This window comes from Poecilia formosa, unplaced genomic scaffold (assembly GCF_000485575.1).
Source record: "Poecilia formosa unplaced genomic scaffold, Poecilia_formosa-5.1.2 Scaffold137, whole genome shotgun sequence".
Lineage (NCBI taxonomy): Eukaryota > Metazoa > Chordata > Actinopteri > Cyprinodontiformes > Poeciliidae > Poecilia > Poecilia formosa.
Window position 1 is genome coordinate 198778 of NW_006800076.1, and position 21528 is coordinate 220305.

A 21528-nucleotide genomic window follows, 5' to 3' on the forward strand; every position below is an offset into this window, starting at 1 on the left:
CAAATTTATTAACCAATGGAGGCCTGGATTTGGAGCCACACACAAAATTAAAGTGAAATGTTCCCTTTATTTTTTTGAGCAGTATATATATATTTAAAGCATGGCTCCTGGTTACTTTCAGCTTAGTAATCTTGGCAGAAGTTTGGACACCATTGATCTTTAAAGAGAGAACATGTAGTTACTGGCAGCAACGGCTCAGCAAATGGCCCCTCCTCCCCCAGGACAGTGACACTGCTAACCACAGTAATGCTGGTCCAGATGTCTTTTTTTTTATGAGTGAAACTGAAGCGAAGAGGCTGTTGACTGAAAGATCTTGAAGTTGTATTTGATCAATTGGGGAGAAAGGAAACTGTTTGGTTCAGCTGAAAACAAAAAAGATAAAACTGAAGAAACATGATCTCATACTGTGCCATTTTGGATGAACTGACTATTTTTTGATAAAAAAAAAAAAAAAACGAATCCTGCTGCTTGTAACAAATGGATGGACTAGTTTTTCTGTAAAAAATAAAATAAAATTAAAAAAAAGCGGCACGTTGCCTCATCAATGTTAGTTTTGCCAGAGCAAGATTCATAAAACTTGTTGTAACTCTTTCATTTTTGATTTGATTTTTTTTTTTTTTTGTGCACACACTCTGCATAAGCTCTTCGCTCCGTACACGGTGTGGAAAAGAAATGCTAATTTCACAATTAGCTTTTCCGTAATTAGTACGGAAAGGTAATTGCCGCGGATGTGCAATTAGCATTATGTAAAGTGCTTTTCCCCAGACGTAGGGGCCAATCAGTTTGCCCCTTTTACCTTTTCTGTTCTGCAAATGATTCTGGAGATGCTCGGCACCAAACGCCAGAGAACTTCCTCCTCGCCTTCCTCTCCAGTGAGTGCGATTCACAAAACTGAATCAGCTGGGGTCACATGCTCTGCGGATAAGAGGGTTCAGGAAGTTTCTCTTTGCGTCTCCTTTTCATTTGCCTGTGAATGTGAACGGAGGAGAAGAGGGAAATCACTGTCATAGCAGCCGTTGCAGCACAAAGCCTCCTGATTGCATTCTGGACTCTGACGTGCTTTTTTTTTTTTTTTTCCCCTACAGGGAAAGCAAATGTTCCTGCACAGCATGACTGACTCATTGCCTGATTTTTTTTCCCTCTCTCTATCCTTGCTGCTCATACTTTTTAGTTCACTTCTTTTTTGTTTTTTCCTTTTTATGTTCACGCTTCAAGGTTTTTATTGGGACTGATAAATACAATTCTCAGCAATTGGTGATTAGAAATAATGAAAAGCTGTTTCTTAAATATTATTATCAGCTACCTGCTGTGTAAAGTTTCTAATATATAATTTTCCTTTGCAGGTTTTAGGCATCAGAATAGCACCGTATCTCACCTTTTCCAACTACTGGACAGCAATAAAGATGGCAGGTGAGTTATATGCTAATCAAAGAGAGTCCAAAGGTTCGAAAAGCCTGGAAACAAATTTGATGTAAGGCCGCTGCTCTTTGCCAAGGCTGCCATCCACCAGCCATCTCTGAGGCACTGAAATCTTCTACTATTAAATCTTTATCGTTTTGAACTCTGTATCCTACACATCCTACTTGATTAAATAAATTAGACAGTATGCTGATCATGTATCCTATTAACTACCTGGACAGAAACCTGTTTCATACAAATCAATTTTTATGTTTCACTAAAATTCAGTTGGGATACTTTTTTGCTTTTCAAGCTATAAAAAAACTTTTTTTTTTTTTTTCCCCTACAGTGGATCTTGAATCTTTATGACATGGGTAGCAAAAAACGTTTTTTGTTTTTGTGTTTTGTTTTTAAACTGTACATGTCTTGTTAAATTATGAATTAAATGTCTTTGACCTCATGTTTTTGTAGAGTAAATTTAACAGCTTTACTTACCATCTGACCTATAGAGTCGCATAATAATAAGTCACCTAAATGGACGAACCTATGTGACAATGTAACGTTGGCTAAAAGATCTCAAAAGGCAGTGCGATCTAAATACATTTAAGAATGAATGAAAAGCAAGGTTAATGTGAAGGATTAGTCTAGAAACTGTCACATCTCCATATTTAGGGCTTTCTTACATTAGAACACCAGTGAGAAACTTTCTCAAAGTGGCTGGCCGACCAAAATTACACTAAAAGCGTATTAATCACTCATCCAGAAGGGTCACAAAAGAACCAAAAAACAAAGCGTTGCAGACCTCACTTTATTCAGTTACAATCAGCGTTCATGATTTCTCGGCACGAAAGAGATTGAGCATAAATGGTATCCATGTGAGGGTACCAAAGCCAAACCCAAAAGCAAACCCATTGCTGACCTAAAAGAACTCAAAGGCCTTCTTAAAATTTACCTCGACAGTCCTCTGCACGGTTTCTCTTCACAGCAGTCCAGACCCTCATGTTCCTCACTTTACCAGAACATGCATGTAAAAAAACAAACAAAAAAAAATAATAATAATAGTGCTTAAGCCAACAGAAAGACTTGGAATAGTAAACCATGTGCGCTACAAAACATATGCATGCAAAAACAATCTCCTCATGCAGCAATTCCTATGTAAGAAAAATATGCCTGTTTGTGCATTCTTGCAGTTGGATGTTATTCTGCCTCTCTGGCCTCTGTTCACAGCTCAGAACCCCTTTATCCACTCAATCTCCCTCTGTCTGAATTCTTGAGTCTCTCTCTCTGAGCTGTGCTTAAGCACACACATTACTAAGCTGTCAGTTGGTGGACTTTGTGAACTGGCCATCGTTATGCACCACATGCATTGATGTTGATCTGAATAAGGCAGAGATTATGTTTTCATCCACTGCATTACTGCTTAGGTCTTGTACGTCTCTCCAACTCAAAGTGTCAACCCTCGTTTAGCTTCTTCTCTGATAAATGCAATGTCACAAATTATACCTAATGCTCGCAGTTGCCAGGCAATTTGCTTCCTCGATTAGCATGCGTGCTGCATGCTTTTTATGTTGTACAAAAAAAAAAAAAAAAAGTTATTTGTCTGGCTTTGTCCCCGATGACACTTAACTAAATGTTCCTCAATTCTTAATCTGCTTCATTGGAATTGCTAATTATGTTTAATGCAGATTCACAGATAATTATTCTCTCATTTATACTGTGAACTAATCTCATTTTCGTGTCCATTTACTCACCAATAATTGCCTCACGACAAAGACCCCAGCCATTGATTTTCATAAAGTTTTGAACACATTTTAAATCACATTAAGACATTTCTGCAAAACATCCTCGTTAGACTCAATAATGCATTTTGATATAAATTAGCACTGAATAAATATTTCATTCGAGTCGTCATCAGGTTGCTTTTAAATGGCCCCTTCTGAAAACTTCCTAAAAAGATAGTTTGCAAGTTATGAAGTCGGATTTGTGAAAATGACATGAGTAGGGAGTAGCTACTCTGCTCTGTCCTTGACTCATTGTCTGAAGGATCGTAGGTACACTCAAACGTCTTTACAACTTTGACAGTCTCCGATAACCATTGACGTGTCTGTACTGCCTGAATTTCCTAAATAAAATAATAATTAAAAGTTTGTCATGAAATAACTTTACTACAGGGACAGGGTGCCAACTCATAACATCTCCACAGAACCTTACGTAAATATATACATATCCTTTTAAACCACTTGACCATTTTGGCAAGGAGTCTATGCATTCTGGACAGTTTTAGAAAGGTATGAGAATGTTGTACTTATTTTCCAGGTTTGAAAAGGCACGCGGACAATATAGTCTTGAATATCAACACTTTGCCCTAACCCATTGTCTAAAGGTTATGTCTGTCCCTCTTCCCATTTGTACATCCATGATTCTGTCAGTTTAATCACTGAACTGTCTCCCCTTTCTTTATGTTTATCTTTTCAAACTGGCGTAATATGGCTGACAACTCTGGAAATTTGAGACTCAAAACCAACTTTGAGACGTAAAATCCCTAAATGAGGGGGTAAAGACTCGTTGGTCACGAATGTAGGCCTCACAATCGTTTCATCCCAGAACCTTCCCATGCAGCACACACAGGCACAACCCACTGTGCCAGCTGGCAGGCAGTTGGCAGCCCAGTGCAGGATTAACTGGTACTAGTATGCTGGCCTATAAATAGAGTCTACCAACTGCTTCAGGAAATGAACCATGATGGAGCCTCCCAAAGGCCCACGAACAGGATGTGCTTTTTATCCTCTCCCCCCTCTGCATGGATTTATCACTGCCTGCATCTGCGAGCTCGGTAATATTCATTACCGACTTCCATAGAGAAGCCTCCGAAAAGGGGCGCACGTCACAAAACACCTGCTTTTATGCTGCAGCGGTCTATATATATATACGCGCAAATGCCCTGCGTGATTGGAGCCGAAGCCAATTTACTTCACACGGGATTTACAGAGCCGTTGTTCTGCAGCCTGTGTGCCGTCCTCACAATGGTGAAAGGCATTGTTTCTCTCCGGCACTCACCCTGAGCATTGATCTTCTGTAGGCTGAGCAGACTATTCGCTTTGTATGTTTGCCTGCCTTAGTTGACGCGCTCCGGGGATTGATTCTGGCTATGCAGTCATTATCTGAGCTCAGAGGGGGCAGTTTGGCTGTAACCTCTGGAAGGAAGACACAAGCATGGAAAAATGGTTAATGACAAGAGTTTAGTGTTGTGGGAAAAAGAGTTGGCATGTATGTATGTGTGCGTGTGTGACTTTACAGTGTAGTGCATTGTATTGTGAAATCAGGACAAAGGTATGAACAGTGTGCAACATTCTCGATATTAGCTGTAAATAGGTTAATTGAACTGTAAGAAATTAGTATCTGCACTTAGTTAATTGCCAACTCTGGTTTTGCAGTTCAAAAGTGAGGACAGGTCTTCTTTTTGTAAAATAGTGTGTTTGCCTCTATTTTAAATCTCTAGATTTAAAATATATAAAACAATATATTTTTAACTGGAATCATATTGAAACAAGCGGTGTTTTTCAGTATAACAGTCTAGTACCTAGGAATGTTCAACACGTATTGGTGAAATCAACCAAACTGTTCAATGGAATACTAATATGATGCATTTTTAAACCCTCAGTATATCGTTGGATGAACTCAAGGCTAAAGTGGTGCTTGTCCATGATGAGACGAGGGTTCTCTCCGAGGATGAGGCACTGGTAAGCTATTTTTAAAATTCAGTAACACAGTTTTCTTCAAGGTTTTCCATGCAGGCTTCACTTCGTGGTTAAACTTTCCGTAGGTTGTTTTAAATTGAGGTCGCACTTTCTTTTAATTTTATTTGAAAGCTTCCCCCCACCACCTTTAGACATTTTAGATAAGAAAATTAACTTTGTAGGTGTTCCTAATAGTTTTTTCCACTGCCGTTTATGCAACATTTAAGGCATTTTTGTGCCGGTTACAAGGGAAATAAGTATCTGTTACCATGTAAACCCAGTGAGAAACAGTCTGGCAGCAATAAAACCGAAGTAAAATGACAATATTTCTGAGTATTTATAGAGTCTTCCCTATTGCCACTGATTTGTCTCCAAGCATACAGCACTTGAGTCTGCAAAGCCTTACTTATTTTAATGATGATATTACATAAACAAGAGCTGGCACTGATGGCGATTTGTCGTATTTACTTTTGATTAAATTAACTAGTGATTTCTTATATTGGCCAATGAAAATATATTTGTCTTTAAAAATGAAAATGCTATCTATTTACCAACCAGATGTAAATTAAATTCATAAAAAGCGCAAAGAATGACTCGAGGCAATTTCAAGTGTGAGACAACCACTATGAGTTAGGAAGCCTCTTACAATATGACACAAATATAGAGAAGTCTTCCTTTTTTTGCGATTAAGGTCTTAAATCAGGTATTAAATCAGACTAAACTTTTCTTGTTTTAGGTCTGTAAGTAATGATAACATTATTTGCATTTCCTAAATACCTAATTAATATTGCAGATTTTTTTTTTTATTACCTTCTTCAAACTCGTAGGTTTACAGAAAATAACATTATGCCTTCCAACAGTTTGGGAAAGCCAGTGATGTTATGTCGTTGTAAACACCTGACAGGTTGCTTTACGTAAGAATTAAAGAGAGGAAGAACTTTAGCAGACAGATTCCTTTTGGGATATTATGGAAAAATCAAATGAAGTCTGGGAAAATATCCGGGGGAGAATCGTTGACCTCTACTGGTCTGGTTAACGCTTCGGTACAACTTTGAGGTAGCTGAAGGTGCCGCGTTCAACTCTGCCAACAATTATAGGCCGGAACAAACAGCATGGAAATGTCTGGTCATGATACGTGACAGGAACACGGCTCTGTGTTCCAGAAAATAACGTGTTTTGGTGTGGAAATTGTTAATAGGCAGTAGAACAAAAGCAAAATACATTTAAGATGCTGCTGAATGCGATTCGAGTGTCATTGCCAACAGTGAAATGTGTCCTGCATTGACATCAGAAGAATAGGATCTCGGCGAGGAACAATACCTTGATTTTTGGAGACGTGCTGAGGACTGATGAAACCAAAATGTGTGTGTTTGACCATGATGGCTGCTGTTACATTTGAAGGAATAAAGTTGGGAAACTTGCAAAAATGAGAACTCCATCCCAACCGTGAAAATAACTTGTTTTGGTTACTAACTTTGTTTGCGGTGTGGGCCCGATCATGTGTGGTTGCTACGTTATAAATAACATAATGAGGAGTGAACATGATGTTACATCTTACATGATCAACAATTCCTATCAAGTGGTGCTACTACTAACAAAACGAAGTCAATGTTTTGGAGTGGCCATCGCAATTCCCTGATTTGAGTCTCAGAGAAAATATAGGGACCGGGCTGAAAAGAGAGTAAAGTGGCCTACAGATCTGACTCGGTTCTGTCGGATTGGGCCAGTACTTCAGCAAACTGTTGTGTGAAGCTTGTGGAAGGAAACCCAAAATCTTTGAACCAGAGAAAAAAAAAAAACATTTTAACAGACAATTCAACCCAACACTAATGAGAAGTTGGTGGACTTCCAAAGTTAAAGATAATAAAAAAGAAAAACTCATTATTCTATCATTTAGCAAACAAGACATTTTAGTTATCCTAAATGACCCTAACAGTTAAATATCTGGTTTCTAACTTTTAGATATTTTTATATCTAAACTTTATAACTCATGGGTAGAACTTGGCGAAGGGTAGAATTGACCCAAATCCTAATAAAAGCAGCATTTGGTAAACCAACATGGATAGAGGTTTTACCTGTCTGCTCACTTTTAAAATACAGTTTGTCCTTCTTTTTTTTCTTTTTTTTTTCTTTTTTTACAAAAAGAAAAAAATCAAAACAAAAACAAAACTGAAGTATCATTCTGAGCTGATTCTCTAATGGCATGATTATCCAGCAGCCTTGATGAAGGATTAGAAGTGGTTGTAGAAAATGTAGCTTTAGCGGTGGATTTGTTTACCTGGTCATTTTTAGAGCTCCAGGGAGGTTTTAAGTGGGAGTGAGGGGAAAATTGCAAGCTGCTATATGTATGGCATGTATTTATTATTATTATTATTATTATTATTATTATTATTTTATTTTTATTTTAGGAAACTTTCTGTCTGGGTACTCCATTTTGAATGTTGTCTCTGCTTGTACAAGTTGATTTCCTTCACACTCATTTCAATGCTGAACAGGACGAGCGCGGCTTCCCAGTGATGATTTAAAAAAAAAAAAGTTACTTTTTCCTCAAGCTGTTTTTGTGCGGGAATGTGTCTGTCTGTTTCGCTTAAGACTTGTTGATCCCCCGTTTTACGAGGCGGCACATAACAAGATGTCTGCGTGTAAACAAAGCGGCCCAAACTTCCTCTTCTTGTCCTTTTCTTTTATAAATTACAACATTCATGAGGACCACATAAATCGCACACACACACACGCACGCACGCGCGCACACACACACACACACAAACAAAACCACAAAACAGAGAAGCGTCAGAGCTCTGACCTGCATGAAAGTCTCACAGATGAGAAAAATCTGTCTGTGTTAAATTTTCCTGGTAAATGGGAAGACATCCTCAGTGAATTCAGCTGCATCCTGAAGAGGACGAATTAGTAGAAAGGTTCATGAATATGAAAATGTGTGCTTAACTGCAACCACAGCAAACTGTAATCAAGCTGGGCAAATTAAACAGGCTGCCATTAAACAAGCAATTTACATTAAAACTGACGAGGGGCTCAGTGTGTCAGACCCTATAATCAAAGTTGGGGCCTACAGGGATCGTATCTTTAGAGGAAGTTAATTTTTAACTGTTTTGGCAATGCTCAGAGAGTAAGGCCCGGTCGTCTTCAGCAGTTGTCTCTTAAAACAATGGGCACGCTTTGGTGTGTTCATCATGTACCAACTATAGGAAGTACTGGCTAGTTTACTGTACAAACAAATGTTGCCTGATGCAAAATTGTGTTTTGACATCTGTGCTGGTCTTGAAATTAGGCAAAGAAAAGAGTAAGTTGTTGTTAAAAAAAAAAACATACTAAAATGTAAAATTTGATCTTTATTTAAAAGCGGAAAAGCAAGCACTCTTTCCAAAGCTATCAAAGTATATCTTCACCTTATACTGATTTTTCAGTAAGTATTTTATTTACTTACTTCTATCAATACAGATACATTTATAGAAGATGAACATTTGTGAGATTGGTGAGTGGTCAGTCTTAAAATTAGTTTCAGCTATTATCTGCACACATGCATGATTATCATTCATAATCACTCAGGATTATGAATGATAATCATTCATAATCATAAGGTAAAGCAGTTCACTATATGCTTATGAATTGTTGAGCCTTTGGGCGTGTTTGGATGGATAGTGGTGCTTCAAGTGAGACAATGAAATCTCCCATTTTTTCTGTAAAAAAAAAATCTTCCCATTTAGGTAGAAATGTTAATTTCTCCTCTTTATATTTATTTGAATTTATACATACAAAAAAAAAACTGCAAAGTCGTAAAACACAGTCAACAACTGAAGCACAACATTTTGTCTGGTGGCATCATTACGCATCAGAATGTTTATTAATGTGTCATTTATTATGTTTCAAAAACTAAAGCAGGTAGGTTTCGAGTAAGTCAGTGTTTCAGCTGTTTTGCAGTTTTCTGGAAGTTTGTTCCAGATTAGCGCTAGCTCAACAGAATTCAACCTGTGCACTGTGCACGTTAAGCTGATTTTGCTAGGGCTTTCTTCAAGCAGAGGCAGTCACAGTATTGTCACAGTATCAACTTTTCTAAACACCAATGTAAAAGAAAAAGAGCCACACAGGAGCCATTAAAGAGCAGGATGCGACTCGAGAGCTGCAGTTTCGCCAGCGCTGACCTGTAGGAAGATCGCTGCTAATGTTTGTTATCGTGATTAAATCTTGTACAGAAAAGACCTTCAGACCCGATAACCTCCCAATCGCAGCTAAATAAGATTTTATAAAACATTTGGAAAGGGGCAAAGGATTGCTCTACCGTTCACGTCCAAGTGAATGGGCTTGCTTTTTTTCTTTTTTTTTTGAGTCTATATTAACATTACATTTATTTGTCTGTGCTGCAGTAAAATACCAAAAATATGTGTAATCCCTAAGTTGGGCAATAAAGCCAACAAGGAAGAAACACAGATTCTGTGATGTTTTTTTTTTTTTCTCCTACGTGCTTTTTGCTGAAATGAAAGGCGTTACTAGTGTTCAGTTGTGCTGAATAAAGAGCTTGATAAACTTTCCTCTTTTGCACTCACAAGTGGTGATCATATTCTTCGTCTTTTTTTTTTCTTCTTGTTCTCTGATTCAATTTGTTTCATTTTCACATCTTTTTTTTATTTTTTATTTTATTTTATTAGTTTTCCCGCTTCTCTTTCCTTTCCCCTATAAGAAGCTTTGGCCTCCCCAGAAAATTCACTTTCCACTTCAGTGGCCCAGATAATTCAAGAAGGATTTTCGGGAGAACAATTTGATGATCAAAGTGAAGCTCGACGCTCAGAAGGGAAAAAGGGTATTTTGAATCGGCTCTCCCTCTGTGTTCCAACATTATGTTATAGCCTTTCATTACTGTATAAAACCCCTGCTAAGGTAGGATTACTTTAGTTCAGACAATAAATGGTAGAGAAGCCAAACAGCAAAAGAAGGGGGAAGGAGAGATGTCATTTTAGTAATGAAACTTAAAGTTTTGCACAGACTGAACCTTTAGCGCTTCTTTATTTCGCCTTTATTAATGGGACAATACCTTCGTAGAACCGTCAAAATGTGACTCAACTTGATCCGCAGCAACGTCTCCGAGAGCAGGAAATTGCTTTCTCTCAGCCTTATGCACGTTTTATGCCGAGGCGTATATCACTTATCCATCTTTCTACCTGCTCACATACCTTTAAAGCCCTCTACTAGAAACACTCTGAGAATATTGCATGTTTTCCGTTTGAACCGGAGAACCAGAGTAATCCTGCATTTAAAAAAAAAAAAGAAAAGCCAACTGTGGTGTTCGTGTACTATTTAATGTTGATGAGACAAGAGAAGAGCTAAGGGAGTTTCACTCTTTGCGAGTGTGCGGAACAAAAAAAAAAAAAAAGAAGAAATCCTGCAGGTGTAAGGAAGGGATTCCTCTGCAACAGCTAACAGTGTAGGTAAAGACATTTGTCGTGCTTCAAAATTAAAAAAATGCAGGCTATATTTTAGGTGCTCATTTATACATCAGAATAGCTTGAAGGTAGAAATTATGATAGTGGAGCTTTATTTGAGCTGCGAGGCAGTAGTGCGTAAACAAATTGACAAGAAAGCTGAATTTCAAACTGCTCATAAAAATGACTTTTTTTTTTTAAACTGCACTCATTTTATTTTACGACCAAATGTGGAGTTGATGTTTCTTTTGTATTTTTCCTACTCCAAAAGTGAATCCTCAAGTTATTCATGCCAAATTATTGTCAGATTTAGGTAACCTCTCAGTTTTACTAACAAGTCCAAACTTCAGTCTGATTTGCGGAGGCCAAAGATTAGTGTGATTGAAGTCAGAAGACATCCAACCTGATCGGCAATGGTAAGACTGGTCTTATTGCTCTAACGAAAGCAAAAAGATTATTCCTTTCATTGCCGAGAAGGACTTTTCAACATGACATTTAAATAAATGCATGATTAAAAAAATAAGTTATCTCTTTGTTACCCCCCAAGAAATAATCTTTTTTTTTTTTTTTTCCCCAAGGATTGCATTTGAAAATGTTTCATTTTCTATCAGAAAGCAAATTATTTATTTTAAATCTGAGCCTGCCAGGAGTTTGAATAATTTCACAATGATTTACTGGATTTATTATGCAAAATTGGTCGTATTTCTTCAGTATCTTTATTGTCTCACAAGGGAGGAAAATTAGTGTTCCAGCCAGGCATTTCAAACATACATAAACAGCCTAAATACCCACATTGGCGATGCAACATTTTCCTGCATGTCTCTTTTAAGCATAAGAGAAGGAGCACCCTAAAGAAATACTGCTAGTTTTAGATTTTAACGATGGTATTTTCAGAAAAAGGACGGTAATCATTTTGGACCCTTTGCCATTTTGCAGTTAGATAATTTCATACCTGACTGTTTTTGTTTGCATTTTTAAGAGCTGCACTGCACCTCAGGCTTTTTTCAATAATGATATTGCTTAGATGAAGGCAAAGGCTATACAACTCAACAGGCAGGTGGTTGTTTTGCCTCTCCTCCGTTTCACGCTTTTGTTTTTGGTGTTTTTGTACACAAACCTTTTTGGGTAAAAATGGAGCCAAATGTTCTGGAACATTTCGTGCTGACTATGAGTCAGTTATTACCCCCCTTTACGCAATAAATCAATTAATCGCATGATAAATTAAAACAACCTCAATGAGTTCTATTTGCATGATTTATTGTTTTTCTCTTTCTACCAAAATCTGGATGATTGGCCTCAACTAGTCCTTTTTATGAAGGACAATGTTGTTCACAGAGACTTTATAATTCATTTAATTTCCGTTTTTTTGCTTGTTTTGGATATTCAAAATGTCTTCAAGTTCCTGTGTTATATGTTCATTAGACTTTAAAGTTTATTGATCTTTGAGATTGTGTTCTTGCTTTACATCATATGTCATATCATATCATATAGTAATATGTCTGTCGCGATCTGTGACGTTTTTCTGTCGCTCAGTCGGTGGTGGACTGTGTTGTGTGAGGATTGTAACTCCATCATCTAGTGAACTTACAATAGAAGTGGATCCAGAAATGGTGCATTTTGGGTCAATTATATGAATATATGGACAGCTTTTACCATGGCAACAGACAAAATCACACCAAACCGTACTGCACCGTGAAAATGAGGCGTCTGTTTTCGTTCTGCATCTGAAGTGAAGTAAATCTAATTTAAATCCAACAAGTATTACCAACATTTTTCACGTAATAAAGGCTTCTCTTGGTGAAAATTTTGATTTATTGTGATGACAATAACTTACAATTATTGTAAATTCCAAAAACCAAAAAGCTCTTTGTTTTGTCAGGATTGTATTTTTTTGAAGCCAACTTTTGGTTTCATGATGGCATAAAAAATAATAAATTAATTTAAAAATTACATAAAATTCAGTTACTGTGCGAAGGTTTGTTAGTTGGTATAGTTGTCACGATACATTTTACAAAATATCATGATAAAAAAAGTCTATATATCTATAAGTCTATATAATAACTGCTATTTTAGTTAGATTCAACGGTATAATCACAAGAATTCATAGGAGATAAAATTAATCAACTGATCTGAATATGTTAAAAGTATTATAAATAACAAATATGAATATTTTTATAACTCATTCAGTCAGTCATTCATTCATTCATTCAGTCATTCATTCATTTCTGAATAATATAGTAGTATTTGCGAGGAATTGTCCGAAGAACGAACCAAGAACCCTGGAAAAGTGTTTGAAATTGCAATTTTCCAATTAAAGAGGTGCAGGAAGATTGCAGAGGGAGATCTGTTAAATTTCATGAAAATACTTCATTCTGTGGAAGGTCAAAAACTATGCGAAAACCAAAATATGGATAACAAAAATAGGCAGCGCATTCTGCTCTTCTTATCTGCTATCAAAAGCCCTCTTTAAGCTGTTTATCCACTCTTGACATTCCTCTGTCACAGCGACAGCTCGACAGCAACCCACAGAGTCCCAGAGCACCTGCCACACAAACAAGCCTGACATGATTTTACCTTCCCACCTTGGCAACAACGCTCTCCTGATGCTCCCGTCAGCATCAAGCGCTCTGCACAAAAACAAAAACCCGCGTTGCCCTCCCTCTCCTCGTCACTGCTGACCAAGGCCGGCCTCTGCTGACCAGCTCTGCACCATCTGTCTGAGCTGGTTGACATTTGGCTCTTGCTTGAGCTGAAATCTCACCTCAGAGGGGGCCCTGACATGTTTGCATTCTGGGTTGTTTTTTTTTTTTTGGCAATGTGTGTCAAAAGAGCACATTTCTCCTAGATTTTATCTGAACTGCAGACAGGAAGGTCTGCCTTTTAGATGTGTGAGGCGGGGAGCAGGCGATGCATATCGAATCTTAACGCTTCGCCGTCGTCGTTTTATCACCATTTCCAGGTAGTTTGCTAGCTCCGTTTCTGATTTCAGTCAACTGAAAGTACCTGAGCAAGACGCACGAAAAATAAAAGCAGGTGTTGTTGAGCACAGTGTATGTTGACGTCTCGTTAGCCACCAGAGGGGGGCAGCAGCCTTCTAAGTTAAGCTCAAGCTACTGTAATAGAAAATGGAAAGTCACATTCACAGGTCATTTAATCTCTTTGTTTTGTCACGGGCTGGGCCTCTGGTGCTGCTTTTCTGCCTCACACACACTCACAAAAACAGAAACATCTCTCTTGTTAGGAAAAATTCTCCTTCGCTTGCGAGATATATTTATGAGACTGCTTTTATACAGCTGGTTGGATGGCTGGTTTCATAAGCCTGCAGTCACTCTAAGATTAAATGTGGGCTCTCAGGAGATTCCTGGGCCGGTATATGATTACTGTTTAACAGTGTTGGGTTTTCTTTTTTATTTATTTATTTTTAGCTGTAATGGGGTATATGCGAGTTTGAGTCTTCTCTTTCCTCACTTACAGTAACTTGAAAGATTACTACATTCAAGCCAAAAGAAAAATAAAAAATAGTCGGCACCTGGATTTAACAAAGCGAATCCGTTCGAGGCTCCAGTTGGATTACAGGGCTGATTTCTGCGAGAAAGAAAAATTCAGGCTCGCACAAACATTTATCAGGCTTCCTTTAGACTCCTTCATTGCTGAGCTAGATCTGCCATTTCCCATTGCTCCTCTGCTCATCGGGTTATTCGAGTAGTTGGTGGAACAGAAAGTCACTCTTACACACCTGGCTGATGCCTAACAATAGTATGGATAGGATTTTATATGTAGGCTACTAGTTCAATTATGACAAGAAAAGTAAACATTGTAAATGCCTCAGTGTTGACGCTTGAACTAAAACATGTCCTGCAGTAATATTAGATTTTTTTTTAAAATGTTAAGACTGGCATTGTTTGGGAAATAGATGTCATAAAACCCAGTGACACTGAATTACAACAGTGATGACCATTAGGAGTGTCATCATGATACACCTAATGACCCAAAGGTGCTCCTTTGCTGCTGACTGCCTGGATAGGCACATGGTCTTACAATCTGTGACCTGTTTGTCAGATAGTCATTGATCCAGGCAGTTGCTAAGGCATCCACCTGTGTTTTTTTGGGGTTTTTTTTTTTTTGGAGTTGCTGTCAAAGCAAAACAGCAAAACAGGCTGGGTTGTGTTAAATGCACTGGAGGAATCACAGGGCATGATCATCACGGTGCTGACTGCTTTGTCCAGATGACAAAGTGGGTTTGATGAACCAGGTGTATGACGGCATCTTCAACTCCAACTCGACAGCAACAAGCAAACTTCAGGAGGTCCTCAAATGTCATGGCAACAGGTCTATAATCCTTGGGTTAGCTTGTTTTTTGGTGCCAGAACAAGTTGGGATGTCTTTCATCGAACTGGGACGTACTCCCAAGTCAAGCTAGCGTAAAGAGGAGTTGCAGAGTCCCACAGAGCTGGTCTGCACAGGCCTTATGGACTCTGAGGCTGATACCATCTGGACCTGAAGCCTTGCTCCAGATTTCAGTTTTACTTACCTGCACTGACGTGGAATTCCTTATGCATCACTGTCTTGTTTGTGGAATAGCTCTGAATGTTTGGAGGTTGCAGCAATCCAATGTGAAAAGTAGAGAAGTGTCAAAAGCTGATTTTCTTAAAAAGGTTTTGGTTAAGTTAAAACAATTTCTACCTGGCTTTGTGAAGCTGTATCTGGAAGGATGGAAGTTAAAAGGGGGCAGGTCAGCACCATAACTTTATCACCTGCCACCCCACATGTCACATTTTTCCCTTTCCGACTGGAGTGCCTTCAACTCGTATAATTCGAAATGACAGGTAGAAACCTGTGGCGGAGTTGTGTGTGTGTGTGTGTGTGTGTTTTTTTTTTTTTAGAACTGAGGTGGAGAAAAGTTTCTTGCTTGGGGAAAAAAAAAAAAACCCAGTTGTATGTCATGTTCTTGTAAGACGGGAGGAAGGCGAGGAAACTTCAGAGGAGAGGCTGCACCCAGTGATCCGGACGATAACGGTGAAGGAGTTGTTTTTGTTTTTGTAGGCTGAGCAAACCCTGACACTTCTCGATCTCTCGCCTCGCCCTTCTCTAATCTTCCCTGCACTCATGTTTTGTTATGTAACTGTCACAAGATTGGATGTGCTCGAGGTTGCTTGGGTGCCGCAGTTAATGGAACCTGTGGGAGGTCAAAGGCGAGAGAGGGAAAGCGCAAAATGGAGAGGCTGCTCCGGCAAGTCTTGACAGATCGAGGACTGTCTCGCTGTCCAATAACTAAATTGCCCTGATTTTAATTCCAGAAAGCATGGGAAATATAACATGGAATGATACAAGCAGTCAGGTGACGGGGATATGAAGCGCTTTAGCTCAATTACTGACAGTTCTAGCTTCCAAGTTACACTGACAAACCAGGCTCTAAGCAACCCCAAGGCAATCATCTGTGTCCTTATCAGCTCTAACCACTTGACAAATACTATTGATGTTGCAGCTGGGTAACTGCAGCTCCAGAGAACATGGTACACACCGAGTGGTAAGCCACATAGGGACATTTCAGTCCACTGGGACAGTCTGTACCAGCTCATTCGACACGAGTGCATCGATTGGTGATGTTTTACTTTATTGACATAAACACTGTTTTAAATACCTCCTTTCTAACATCTAGGGAAACAAGTTAGTCGAATTATCCTCTTGTTCTTCTAATGACAGGGTATATTTTAAATGTAATAAAGCTGAGGCGATGGAGAGCTGGTTTATTGCAGTTTTTACTGTTAAATGACATATCTTGTTTCTTTAAACTTAATCCAGCATTGGATGTCTTGACACATGTATGCTGGAAAGAATTGAGAAAATATGTCATGCTTCTACTATACATGCTCTCTGTATTTTGAATTGTGAAGAATTTGTCCACATATTGATGTCCACTGATGCGTAAATGCAATTGAAAGATCTGGGCTTGACTAACCGAAAGTGATTTTCACAGCACAACTTAAAAAGTGCGGTTTTCAAGATCTTAATGTGTATTTGGCTGACCTGAAGTAGGCTAGAAGAAATGTATTTATATATAGCGCTTGGATAGTACTGGTTCAAGCTAAATGTTACTTCCTGACTCAACACTTTTCGTACAGCACTTTACTAAATTGTGGCCTCATAAAGTACAACAATACCGACAACTAGTGTTCCTAAGTTTCCACTTCAAGTGACTACACCACAAACATGACATTACTCTCGTTAGAATCACTTCTAGAGCAATTTGGACTGTAAAAATCTAACAAGAAAAACAAGAAAAGCCTCGTATTAAATTATTACTCGAGTTTTGAAGACGGGCTCATTTGATTTTCATTTTAAACTTATGTAAATGTCCGGTCATGTTCTCGGTTCTTCTAATCATTTATGTAACCTAATCTGAGCTTTGGAAATAACCAATTTGATGTTAAATTAGCAACTTATTTGGATTAAAGTTTCAAATCACAGGAAGCATCAAATAGCCAGTAAAAGATTTCTGGTGCTTTCAACAGTATATTTGACAATTAGGACATCGTCAAACTGATATGGACGCATTTGAAAACATCTTTCTTTGATATTTAATAATTCTCCTGATGTGTCTTGTGTTTGGAGCGTTTCTTGAATTCCTTTTGGCTGCTTTGTTCTGTTTTTGTTCATTCTACAGCAGCAGGAGGTCTTTCAAATCCATTTTGGAGCTTGGGAACATTGTTTACAGAAATTTGTTGCGCAGCAGTGCAGATATTCACATCATTCTCGTTCTAGCTGTTTTGTTTGGTCCTTTGAAGCTCTGAAACATTTGAGTGAAAAGTCACAAGTTGTATGGGCTCATGAAAGGCGACTGATTGTCTGTACAGAAAAAAAAGTATGTTTAATCGAAGTATTGAATTATAGTTTTTGCTCCATTAAATGTTGGTAGTGATGAAATTTGGACTTCCAAACATTAGTTTTGTAAAACAAACAGTGTCAAGAACACGTAACAGAAACATTTTTAAAACCATTTTAACATGTTATTAGCAAGTAGCATTGTTAGCATAACTAGGTGTTAACAGCTTCTTATTTTCTAGATTTTAAAATTTCCTATTTTGTCACCAGTTTAACGTTTCCTTATCCAATTTGACCAAAAGCAGATTAAACGTTTAAAAGGATAAAAAAAAGTCACCATTTTGTAGGTCATTTAGCTTTTCTGTTTGCTGAAGCTTCTTGTCCAACAAAGAAGTGTCTGTTCCTCAGCTTCTGTTGCTCTATGAATATAAAATAAGATTCACCGTTTTAAATGATTGCACAAAATATGGAACAAAAAAAAACATCTTGTATTTTCGTCGTAAATACAATGAGGCCCTGCGAAGCAGCACACTGTTCAGTGGACTTCTATTTTAAATTGTGAATGTATGCCTAAACATCCTTAGAAAAAAATTGTGTATATGGTATTGAGACTTGTGTGATATAGAACATTTTATAAGATTAAATGTATGGGGAAATCATTGAGTTAAATAACGCAAAAAATCTAATCTTTTGTTCAGAAAACCATGTAAATATAAAGCAATAAACTGTTCTCTTCACTTTCTCTGGTGATATTGAATAGCAAGGTACATTAAATATTATACAAGCTTGTGCAAATATAAATTAAATGTGGCGAGCTGTATGCTTATCCTTTTCTGCTTCTCGCTCTGTTTAACTTTGAATGATGAGATGTGAACACAGAGGTTCAGATAACTGGATAATTAGATTTTTTTTTTCTTATTACTGTACATTTACTTTATTGCGGAAAAACACATTAGAAGATTACACTAACGCATGATGATCACAGTCAATGTTTTCGGTATAAAGCGTGTTATGTTTTGTTGAGCTTACCGTTTCCAGCCGTTTCCAGGTAATCTGCTTGATTCAGTTGTTTTTCTAAATACCAAGTCGCATTAAATAACATCCGACACTGGACAGACCTCTTGCCTCTGAAAGAACATCTCATCGAAGCGCTTTAGCTCGTTTGTGGCGGGTGGGGTGACTGTTGATGTGTTTGCCGTTTCTATGGCGACCTCCATCATAAGACAATAATGAAAACCCTCCGAGGCCGTCAGGGTGCAGAAACAGTGCATGTCCTCAGCGTTTCAGCCTTACGTGGGGCTTACACAACCTGACGTTCTCCCTCAGAACGTTTCTCTCCTGCATCATCTGAGGGCTTCTGAGACCGGCAAAGATTGGGGCTTGCTGGCACAGGGATGACACACGGAATGACAAAACTCCCAGTGTCTGTCTGTCAGGCTTGGTCTTTATCCGGCTGACATTTGCTGGCTCAGGCTCATCCAGGCTCTAGAGAAAGCCAGGGATAAGAGTCAGACACAGATGGCTTTTTTTTTCTTTCCCCCCCCTGAATTCTGTTGAGCACAAGATTTATAATGGGGGAAAAAAATAAAAAATGTTCCCAAATCCACATCCTGTTTTTACCAACTCTCAGAAATATAACTGAGACTTGCTATGATTTAGACACCTAGGAGTTATCTCCTGCAATATTCATACCTCTTCAACTTTTGTTACATTTTTGTTGTGCAACAACCACAAACTTCAGCGTATGCACTTTGGTGAGGTGTAAGAAAAATAATACATTGTTTTCAATGTAAAAAAATAAAAAATCTATAAATTGTGGAGCAGATTTGTCAAAAGCTCATCTGTATTAAAAAAATTGGAATTTTGAATTTAGTTCTGTGAAAAAAGCCACCCCTACATTTAACAGTTTTTTGGGGTTGGGGCACACAGCAACCTCCAGAAATATCAATTAGAGATGAAAAGCTCCTTGTTACTCCTCACATAAAATCCAGTGGGTCCATTAAATAAATTGAGTCCGTAGGGAACCAGTTCAGGTGGTTCGGGCATTTGATCGAGACGCTTCTTCTCTTTGTGTGTTTTCCAATCATTTCCTACTTTGGGGAGAGCCAAGTAAGAGCTCTCTAGATTAAAGGAACAATTCATCCCCTCTGGTCTGGGGAAATGCCTTGGGATTGTCCTACAGTGAGCTGGAGAATCTAACTGGAGTGGGATGTTGAGGTGGTTGTTGGAGAACATCAGTGAATATGTCACAGATTGCTGTTCAGTCCATCAGCTGAAAATGGAAAGAGAATAGCACATCTTCAATCAAGAATCGATGCTCACCCAAACAGGAGAGCCAAACAAATGTAGCACTCGCAGAAGGCTTTCAGTGGGATAAACCTACAACTCCGTCTCAGTTTAAAACGTGGTAGCAGCATCAAGTTGTGGGCATCTTTAGCTCAGAGAGAAGGAAGTTGGGACAATTTGGAAGGATGGATGGACCTGGAAAAAAAAAAGTTCCCCTTCAAGCAGGAGAATAACCCTAAAGGCATAACCAGAAATAAGTTTCAAACTGATGAATTAGAATGGTCCAGTCAAAGTCTAGAAACACTTCAAAATTAATGTTCACAGATTCTCTCCATCCAACCTGACTGAGCTTGAGCTATTCTGCGAAGGGCGAAGGTTAAAAATGTCTATCTTTACATGCGAGTACAGCTGGTCAGGACACGTTGCTAAGACTTGTAGCTGTAGTTACAACTAGAGGTGGCTCCACAAAGTATTTCCTAAAGAAAGCTTAAAACAGACTTTTCCAGATTTGTTTTTTTAAATAAAAAAAAGAGTAAAAAGCACTCTCTATCTCTGCCGACCTAAGCTATTAGTGATTAAGTCTTGGTGGGGCTGTTGTAACTGAGGAGATGTTCCCTGTATTCTGAGTGAGTCAAAAGAACAATTCGAGACTGCCTTGTGCCATTTAAAACTGATGAGCCAGAGCCAGCATGAAGGAGGAGAGGGGAGGTGTAGGTGTTAAATTGATTGGCGAGAGAAAAAAGCATCTGCTTTGCAATCGCTTAGCAGTTGCCTCAGAAGCAAGCCTGCCTTTGTTTCCAAACAAGAATACCCACTTCTGTGTGCCGAGGAGTGTCGCCTTTGAAAGAGGGAAAGGAATAGTTGCATAAGAAACATTTAAAGACTTCTTTTTGTTACCCTGTTTTGCAGCTTTCCAAGACCTTGATCTATTTTTTTTTTTCCATTACCGCCTCAACTCCTATTTTTTTCCCCCTGTTCTTCAGGCAGTTCAGACTTATTATGTGGGCAGAGAACAAAAGACAAAGGATACGGTGTCGGAGTCAGCAGCTGACCCAATGACAGCGAGGCGAGATGGTCTCAGGTGTACCCGCTTCTCAAGTAGCACTTCAAGTTAAGAAAGGTTGTGATTGAGGAGGCCAAGGAACGAAAAAGAAACTCTGGGGCATCATGGGAGCTTGCGTCCTGCGTGATGAGTTCTTGGTGCGTGCAAACTCCCCGACATCAAGAAAGGCAAAGAGACAGGAGACCTGAACTCTCCGACCTTCCCAAAAGCGAGACCAGACTCGCATCATGCTGAACAAGAGATTCCTGACTCTGCACTTCTCTTATTGCAGCTAGCTTAGTGTATTTATTGTCTCCTGTAAGTAAAATTTGATTTTCAGAGCCTAGTTTTTCAGGTTTAATTTACCAGCTGCTAATGAATGTGCAAGAAAATCTGAAGAATATAAAAGTTTAGAAAAGGGTTATTGTTTTTATTTTTAGAAATACAGGAAATCAAGGATTTATGACGAACCAATGGCTTCAGTTCAACATCTCCAAAATGCACGATGAAAATACAGAATAAAGTTTGCCCCTTTTCCGTTCAACTCTGGCTTTGCTCACATCCGCAATGGCTTCCTTTACTTGACAACAAAAGGGTTGCTTGATTTCACTGTTCCCTGGTCTAGAGTTGTTTTTGTTGCGGTTGTCAGTGGAGGTAAAGATTCTGTGATGTATTGAGGATGGTGGACGGCTTGCAGAGAATCATGGACGGCTGTTGAGTACGTATGTTTGTACGTCACATGACTAAATTTGAACCCGAGCTTTTCAACCAACAGCTACCACAAGGAAAAAACAAAAAAAGACAAACC

At 38.5% G+C, this 21528-nt stretch overlaps 1 protein-coding gene across 2 annotated transcripts in view; it reads left to right on the forward strand.

Moving 5' to 3' along the window:
* LOC103145194 (glucosidase 2 subunit beta-like) overlaps window positions 1-21528 on the forward strand; it is a 62751-nt gene that overhangs the window by 17909 nt on the left and 23314 nt on the right. For both annotated transcript variants that reach the window (XM_016676628.1, XM_016676629.1), the window contains 2 exons: window positions 1344-1410; window positions 5060-5138. In XM_016676628.1, the coding sequence (XP_016532114.1) occupies window positions 1344-1410; window positions 5060-5138 (146 nt within the window). The remainder of the gene's footprint in view (window positions 1-1343; window positions 1411-5059; window positions 5139-21528) is intronic.